Source organism: Numenius arquata, chromosome 8, assembly GCF_964106895.1.
Source record: "Numenius arquata chromosome 8, bNumArq3.hap1.1, whole genome shotgun sequence".
NCBI lineage: Eukaryota > Metazoa > Chordata > Aves > Charadriiformes > Scolopacidae > Numenius > Numenius arquata.
The window spans coordinates 17518826-17528128 of record NC_133583.1 but is presented as its reverse complement, the minus strand read 5'-3'; the positions used below and the strand labels follow the sequence as shown (position 1 = coordinate 17528128).

General features: G+C 39.3%; 1 protein-coding gene across 1 annotated transcript in view; it reads left to right on the top strand.

The window, feature by feature from the left end:
* The first annotated feature begins 96 nt into the window (after positions 1-96).
* The window catches only part of NEK4 (NIMA related kinase 4), an 18149-nt gene continuing 8942 nt past the window's right edge, over positions 97-9303 (top strand). The window contains exons 1-6 of the mRNA XM_074151486.1: positions 97-290; positions 3735-4001; positions 5023-5220; positions 6101-6208; positions 6869-7023; positions 7717-7849. Of these exons, the coding sequence (XP_074007587.1) occupies positions 198-290; positions 3735-4001; positions 5023-5220; positions 6101-6208; positions 6869-7023; positions 7717-7849 (954 nt within the window). The 5' untranslated portion in view covers positions 97-197. The remainder of the gene's footprint in view (positions 291-3734; positions 4002-5022; positions 5221-6100; positions 6209-6868; positions 7024-7716; positions 7850-9303) is intronic.

Genomic DNA, 9303 nt, shown 5'->3' with positions numbered 1-9303 from the left:
TCCAAAATGGCCGCCGCAGCGCCGCCAAGCGCTCGCACCATAGAGACGCACGGCTGTCCGCCCTGCGCGCCGCTGCGGCGTCCTCTCTATGGCAGTGGGGCGCCGCGGGGATCTCTATGGCAGCGGTGGCGGCGGAGGCGCTGCCGGGCGGTCGGGCCCCGGCCGCCGGGCACTGATCGTGCCGGGGCGGCGGGAGGATGCCCCTGGCCGCCTACTGCTTCCTCCGAGCCGTGGGGAAGGGCAGCTACGGGGAGGTGAGCCTGGTGCGGCATCGGCAGGACAGCAAGCAGGTAGCGAGGGGCTGCTGTGAGGGGAATGGCCGTGGCCTGCTGCGAGGGGAACGGCCCTGGCCTGGTCTGGGGGTGCCGCTGGGGCCGTGGGCTGGCTGGGGGGTGCGGCCTGTGGCCTGGCATTGGCATGTGGCCTTAGCGACAGCCCCGGTCACCAGCAGGGCTTTGGGCTGGTGCCGGGGTGCAGCTGTGAGCGTGACCCGGTGGTGAGGTGTGACAGCAGCCATGTCCGCTGGGCTTGCCCGTCGAGGGATTCCTGCTTTACTCCCTTGTCTACGAAGACTTTTATTAAAGGTGTGGAGAAGACTCTTTTTTTTTTTGCCTTTTCATCTCAAAAAAACCTCAAATAAAACCAAAATCCTCACTTTTTTTTTTTTTTTTTTCCCATTTCATTTAAATAAAACTGATTCTTGGGTTTTTTTAAAAATGTGTGATGCCTTGGTTTGGGGAAGAAAACCTAGATCTGGTAGTCCTTTGGGCGACAGGAAAATAACAGCCCACTCTTTTAAGTGGGAAGCAGAAAAGGTTGCTCTTGGCTTGTTAGTGCTAGTGTGGTCTCCTTAGCTCATGCATGTGTGGTGGAGATGAAAACGATAACAAGGATGGAAAAACCAGCTTCTGGTGTTGGCTTTCGCTGGCATCAGCCCCGCTGGAGGAGGACGGGCTTTGTGCTTGCTGTATCAACTGCGGCAGAACCTGGCAAAGTTTTGCTTATGTCAGAGCTGAAGTGCAAGGCGTTTGCCTTTTTGATGGAAATTTGAAATAACCTGTCCTGCCTGGCCAAAGTAGATGTGTTTGATAGAAAATGCAAGAGGATAAAGGAGTGGGGATGGAGAACATCCACAGAGCAGTAACTGCAGGAACCTTGGTGGTGAGCCTCATGCCCAGGATTTGACTAGAGATGGTGGGAGAACTGTTTGTGCCCAGCAGTGATCAGGAGGTGTGTCCTTTCCCGATGAAGGCAGGGAAGAGGCTGGAATTCAAAGGCAAATCCCTACAACCTATGGACTGGGTATCAATGTCAGTAGCACTTGTTCCCTCCAGGCTGGTCACCGTGGTGCATAGTCCAATGTCCGCACAAAGTTGATAACCTCGTCGTTCCAAAAGTAAACAGTGCATTGAGGTGACTTTCAACCACATGCAGGTCCTTGGATTTCACCTCTTTGTCGTGCTGCTGATCATTAACGTTGGCAAGAGCCTTGCTTTCTTATCGTTGTTATTTTATCTTAAATATTTGATGCATTTTCCTGTGTCTTATCTTTTGTCAACTTCTGTAAACTTTCTTCTGTAGCAGGATGATCAGGATTATTTTTCTTTTTGCTTTGGCATAGTGCTACATGTTCTGTGAAAAAAATTTGTTTTATTTAAGTATATTTGTTAACTGAATGCTGGTTGTGGGGTTTTTTTGTGGAGAAGGTCAAGTGGCAAAAAAAAAAAAGTCCAATTTGTACACAATTTGGTATCAAATAAAGTGGAAGAGCATTGCAATAGACTTCTGGGAATCTTACCAAGATAACATGCTCATTAAACCAAATATAACCAATGCTGAGTTTAAAGTTAGGCTATATGCATGCTTTTGCATTTTGGTAGTATATCATCTGAAGACAGATGCTGATATAAAGCTAAAAGCTTTTGATTTCCATGCCCAAAGATACAGTTGTGTCTTGTCACATAGAACACTGTAGTTACAGCATTTCAATTTTGTTTTAAACTTAGATGATGCTATACACAATTAATTTTGTTGTACCACTCTTGGGAGTGTGCATCATCACAGGTTATAAGAATTGAGGAGCTTGTCTAATATCCAGTAAATTTCTGAAACACAACATGAGGAGGTACTGTTGATTTCCGCATAATTGGTTTCTTCGGTGTGTTGAGGGGGCGTCTTCCTCAACGCTCATTAAGCTCATTAAATCAATAGGGGCAGCCTGGGAAGCAGGCACCCTAAGCAATTGCCAAGGACACTGAAATTGAGTGACTAAAAATTTTTTTAGATGTTTCGATTTCAAAGCTTTCAGGTAAGAGCGGGGTATACCATGGCATGATTGTTCCATGGAAAGCTGATTGCCACAAAATTTTCATCAGGAAGGGGCCCAGGTGAGACAGAAATGTTGGTGCTGTGTATGATGAACGCTGGCTGTGGGTTTTATTGTCTCAGCTTCAATTGTATTTTTGCTAAAACCTGAAATTCCTTAGAAATACATCTGAGGTAGTATGCATTAGGGAAGTAAATAACAGCTTTCATATGTAGTTTTAAGAAATTCTAAAGCCATCTTATCATAGAATAAAATAAATTTAGGAACAAGCATAAGACCTTTTGGCTCTTTCAGTATGAGAGTCTCTATTTCCCTGTAATAGTTCATTTATTCTTGAATAAGTTTAAGCCTGCATATGCAGAAACTCATAAATACAGAAGATAGTTTTAAAGCATGTTTTAAAAAAATGAATTATATCTACTTTCAGGTTTTTGAGATAGTATTTTTTCAATGTGCTTGTAACTGTACCCACCCTCCATCTGCGTCTCTACTTGCTACATTTCTTCTCCTGATAGAAGCTTTTTTCCCTATTTTCCTGAGCTTCACTGTTTTGCAGGCTTTTTGTACAAAGTGATTAACCCCAAGTCAATTCTGCCTGGAGGGTCTTCTGCCAGGGACAAGTTTTTTAAGGAAAGAACGAACAGACCTAAAAAGCTCAGCGGCATGATTTTGTGCGTTCAGAAATTCAGCTCTATTTTGTATTTCTTGTGAATATGACAATGGGGAATTTGTAATCTGAGCCTTGAAACTGAGATTTTAACAATTTTTTTGGTCTTCAAATGTATGATCGGTGTTTGCTGAACTTGTGAGATGTTATTTCTTGAGTTTTTTTTTTTTTACAAAGCACATACTTTCATTTCTGAAGAAGTGAAGGGAAAAGACCATTTTTATTTAAAATAAAATGAAAGGAGTTGGGTTTGGTTTTCTAGCAGAGAGAAAAACAAGTCTAGCCAGGTGACTTTTATCCTAGATATCCATTGTCATTTTTTGCATATAACCGCGTACTTCCCTTAATGTTATTATATTTTAAAGTTACCATTGAAATGGCCTGTTTTGAGAGTAACTGTGATGTGCAAATAGGTATTTCAGGCTTAAGAGATGAATGATAGACACAAATTTAAAATGAGAGTGGGGAAAAAAACGTGAATGTTAGTCAAAAGAAAGCAAAGCGCCACAAAATTCCTGGGCAGAGTTTTGTTCAGGTAGATGAATAGAATATGCACACCTGTTCCATTTTCATGGCGTAATGGTAGAAATTATGTGTAACTACTGGACAAACTGCAATCTCCATACTGATTAACGTGTGCTGATTTAAAATACTGTATTTCCTTTAGATCTGGGGAATTCCCTAGGGCTTCTGTATAGTTACTTTCATCTCTCATGATACACCTTACAATTTCTTTTACAGTATGTCATCAAAAAGTTAAACCTTAAAAATGCTTCCAACCGAGAGAGGAGAGCAGCAGAACAAGAGGCACAGTTGCTATCCCAGCTGAAACACCCGAACATAGTCACCTACAGAGAGTCCTGGCAGGGGGAAGATGGCCTCTTGTATATTGTGATGGGCTTCTGCGAGGGAGGAGATCTGTACCACAAGCTCAAAGAGCAGAAGGGCAAACTTCTGCCTGAGAATCAGGTGGTGGAGTGGTTTGTCCAGATTGCCATGGCACTGCAGGTAAAATAAAGTATAACTTTGTCACCTTCAGATAGAAATTTAATTTGGCTCTTTCTGCATTTAAAAATTCTAGTTAGGTTGCAGACTTTGAATTCCAGTTAGCATCTAAATACAATGGTTGTCAGTACATTAAAGATGTTCAGAGTCATTGCAGTCAAATTAACTATCTTAGGTAAGAAATTGCTATCGTATTTTATGGTGACACCTCTGTATCACAGCAGGCAGCGGTAACCTCCAGGGTGTTTGCAGTTCTAGTCTGAAACACTTCTCTGGTTTGAAAGTTTAGATTGAATTTACAAAATATAGTTGTGTGTTGGTTTTTTTTTTTTAAAAAAAAGCAGATTATTTCAGAAGCTTTTTGTGTTCTGTGGTTTTGTTGTGTTTTAATGATAAATTTAGACTACTAATTCATAATTTCTGTTAAATCTTATCTCACTGAGGGGAAATTTAGTAATTGGAGGTTATCTAACTTTAGAGGGAATTGTTTTAGTAATATAAATGTTAACACTAAGAAATAAGAAATTGGACAGAAAATTCTACCTTAAAGTTGCCTGTTGTGATCAGACGTACACAAGTCTACAGTTCTGCCCTGTTCTTGTTTGTTATAAGACTCATTTTATTCCCTGTTTGCACAAAGCTCAAATTGTATTTTCCACTGAAATTTTATACCTAAGACTAAGAAATGATTGTCAAGAAATGGAGGCAGTAGAAAGTGAGTTAAAGTCTGAGTCTTAACTTTTCATTTTTATTTCCTCTTTTCCGCTGGCTCGTTAGAGCCACACAGGGAGATTTTGCGAAAGCAGTGCCAGGTTTTGGGTTCATGACTGTATTAGTCATTCTCAGTGTTAATTTACTAGTACTGTCTTTAGCCAGGGCCAATCCTGACTTCGATAGTGATGTATGTGTCTTTTCTGTGTTTGTATATTCCTCTTTGACTTGTGTAATGTGATTTTACTTTTCAGCGTAGAAGAACCAATTAGGAGTTACTTACCTCTGTTTATGTTTCCCCCCCCCCCCCCAGTATTTGCATGAAAAGCACATTCTGCACAGAGATCTTAAAACTCAAAATGTTTTTCTGACAAGAACAAACATAATCAAAGTGGGTGACCTGGGAATAGCCAGAGTGTTGGAAAACCAGTATGACATGGCCAGCACTCTCATAGGCACACCGTACTACATGAGCCCCGAACTCTTCTCTAACAAGCCCTACAACTACAAGGTAGAGTACGTTAATGCAAATGTCATTTCTACTTTGTTAGACAATTTATTTTGTTTGTCTGAGAACTTCACAAGCTTATCTGTTGTTTTTAAGTACTTACTGCTTCCAGCTCTTTTCAATGTCCCCAGAGACCAAACAAAAAAATAGGGGGGAGATTTGCAGGAACCTTTGTTTCTGGAGCTGTGTTTGCTGCAGTAGGTGGGAATTCATAGCGTGTGATAAGTTATCACAGCCAGGGTGTTCAGCGGGCTGCCTGTACCTACCACAGCTTGCCAGTGTAAACAACAATATCAGTCTATGTTAGATAGCTGCATTTTCTAAATGTGTTATCGAACAGACGGGAAGCTTTATACTCAAAAGTCTGTGTTAGACATAACAGCAGCATCAAAAAAAAAAAAAAAAAGGATATTCTAAGTAGAGAAATAAGCAGTGTTGCTGTGAATTTAAAATATAACAAAATAAAACAAACATGTTGTTGTGTACCCGTTCAGCTTTTGCTGCAAACCACATGCATTGTAAATATGAATATTTACAATGAGCAAGAGCTGAGGGGAAACTGTTCTTCCAATGCAAAATCAAAAGATTTTCATTTGCCTGTTAGAACCAGTGTTGTACTTAAAAAGTAAACAAGGAAACCCCCTTATGAACAGCAACTTTCTACACTTCTTTTCAGAAAAATCTGATGATGTTTGGAAGAAAATAATTCAGTTGATCAAAATTAAAAATGAAAGAGTGAGACTGAAGCCAAAAATTTGCAATGGAGTTTGGTCTTAATTAGTTTACTGTCATTAAAGGCCTCTTTGAAAGCAGGTGACTAAGTCCGGAGATAAAACTACAATTAATAAAAAGTTCCCCAAACTTTTTTTTTCCCTTTTTTCAGTCAGATGTTTGGGCATTAGGCTGCTGCGTTTATGAAATGGCTACACTGAAACATGCCTTTAATGCTAAAGACATGAACTCTTTGGTTTATCGAATTATTGAAGGAAAGGTAAAAACTTCTAAATTTTTTTTTATCTGTGCTTGGATTTTCTGTCTAGAACTTGAGATTATTGTTTCCAATCAGAAATATTGCCTTGGGTTTAAAATATTTTGCATGTTACATGCACCATCATATATGTGTTAAGACTGGTATTCCATAGCAGTATATGATGTCACATCTGACCCAGGGAGTTATTAATTTGTAGACATTGCTAGAATTTCTTGTTACCCTTTTGTGTAACTAGTATATTGATTAATTTTCGAGCTTCTGAGAAGACATACTTTCTTAATTTGCTTGTGACTTAAATGTTGTGCAAAGAATTAATTCACTCTCCATGTGATGCCATTTTCCTATTAGGTAAGACTAGTTTATTTAAGTATCTGACTTGCTTTGGCATATAATGAAGCTAACGTGGCTTTATTTTATATAAATTTTTAAGCCTATTCACAGAACTTTAACTGCTGGTATTAATAAAAAGTTACGAACAGTTCTTAGACAAAACACTTAAGAATTTCTATATTCTGTTTGATGTTAAGCACTTGGGTACCTTTCAGCCTATGAACAATGCAAAGTATGTAGCTGAATATAACTGTCCTGCATAAATAATCTAGCAGTAGCCTCTATTGACAAAGATGCTAAATAATGTCAGACTTCCCTTTCCTTTTACAGTTGCCACCCATGCCAAAGGATTACAGCCCACAGTTGGTAGAAATAATACGAACTATGCTCAGTAAAAAACCTGAGGAAAGACCGAGTGTGAAGAGCATACTACGACAGCCGTATATCAAGCACCAAATTTCTTTGTTTTTGGAAGCCACGAAGGCGTAAGATATTCTCATTTGAGTGATTCTGTGCAAAATATTCATGTTACTGTGGTCTTTGTTTTACAACTTTTCCTGTTTTTTTTAGCAGGATAAAATTAGTTTTGCTATGTGCAGCTACAAAGCATATGAACTAATGAGTTTCTTTAGATTCTTTGGAAAATAGGTGGGAATTAGAAAGGAAACTAGTTTTTTTTTCTGCAAATGCAGAATAAAACTACAATGGTTAGGATTGCACAGCTTATTCAGAGAGTTAAAAAAAAAAAAAAAAGCACCAGTATTTTCAAGGCAGTGACAAGAAATACACATCTATACCCATCTTTCCATATGGTTCTTTAAGGTCATTTATCAGTTGAGAGTTGTAATAGTAATACCAGGTTCCTTGTGATATTCACTGATACAATTATTCTTCTTTGTAAGGTTTAGTCAGTTATTTTACTGCTTCCAGATAGGACTGATCTTGGTGCTATGCAGAATAAGTGTACGATGCTGGCAGAGTCTGAATGGTGTTTATAAGCTTCTTTTATAGAGATGAAAATGAGTATGTTGTGCACAGTCTATTGAAAAAGCCCAGTATCTTATACTGTCTGTAAGCTTTTTAGTGGAGTGGATTTTTTTATTCGTATAATCTAAAGAAATATCTTCAGGTCTTGTTGGTGATGATTGATTAATGAGCAACTTTTATTTTCTTTACAGGAAAGCAGCCAGAAGTCATAAGAAAACAGTGAATTCGAAACCTAGAGATCCTTGTTGTGTGGCCTCAGTAAAGAATGAATCTCATGTAACACACCAAAACCACTCCTTTGAGCAAGCCAGGAAATACAAAGTTGTGAGATATATATTTTTCTTTCTAAAAAAAAGCAAAAACCTAACAAAAAAAACCCCAGAAAACAAAAGCCACTTGTTTTTTCTAGAGAAAAAAACTCAGTTTTATAAGTGCCTTGAGCATTTGTGAGAACATAGATCTGATTCCTACCGATATGTAAAATTCATATTAAGGAAGGAATTGTGTTTAGGCAACAATGAAAGTAAATAAACAGCTGTGGATCAGTTAAAACTAATTGAAATATCTTAACTATAAGAAGTTAACTAAACAACAACTGGTTTTTCATTTGTGGGTCAATATGTGAATTACCCATGGAGTATTGGGGATCAAATATTTTTTCAAATATTTGATGACAAGCCGTAATAATTTTTAAATATATGTTTTTGACTGGAAAAAATGATTATAGGTACAACCAAAAGTTGTTTGTTATTGGAATTCTTTACAGTGGATTACAAATCTTTTGTAATGGTTAATCACGTGCATGTTTTTTATTCTCTGTAATGAGTCTGCTGTTGTGGGTTTAAGCTCTCAGTGCTGAAATGCTGAATGTATATGGTGTAACACATCTTAAAAATTGTTGGTACTTGTTGGCTTCTCCCTTACGGAAGAGCCAAGGGAGTACAAATTTTCTCTCACGGTCCTGGTGAAAAGTAGGTGTACTGCTTGTATATAAACCAGTGCCTGAAAGATGTCATTTGCAGATGCAGCCTGTATCTCTTGAAAAATTAGGGTTGTTGCTTTCTTGAGGCTCTTAATCTGTAGTTGACTATAATTTCGTTGCAGTTTATGTACTCTGGTATGTTAATGATTTTCTGTTGTGGTTTAACCCCAGCCGGCAGCTGGAACCACACAGCTGCTTGCTCACTGCCCCTAGTTGTGATGGGGGAGAAAAATGTCTTGGGTTGAGAATGAAGACAGTTTAATAGGTAGAGTAAAAGCCGTGCACACAAGCAAAGCAAAACAAGGAATTCATTCACTGCTTCCTATGGGCAGGCAGGTGTCCAGCCATCTCCAGGAAAGCAAGGCTGCATCACACGTAACAGTGACTTGGGAAGACAAACGCCATCACTCCAAATGTCCCCTCCCTTCATACTTCTTCCCCAGCTTTATATACTGAGCATGACGTCACGTGGTATGGGATAGCCCTTTGGTCAGTTGGGGTTGGCTGTCCCGGCTGTGTCCCATCCCAATTCCTTGTGTCCTCCCGGTCTGCTGGCAGGTTGATACGGGGAGCAGAAAAGGCCTTGGTTGTTTAGCAACGACCAAAACCACCAGTGTACTATCAACACTATTCCTCATCCCAAATCCAAAACATAGCACTATACCGGCTGCTAGTGAGAAAGTTAATTCCATCCCAGCTGAAACCATGACATTTTCCTTTGGTGCTTACAGTATTCCTTCATATGTGCATAATTCCCAAAACGTAATTAATTTTTTGGTTTTCCTTTTAACTCTAG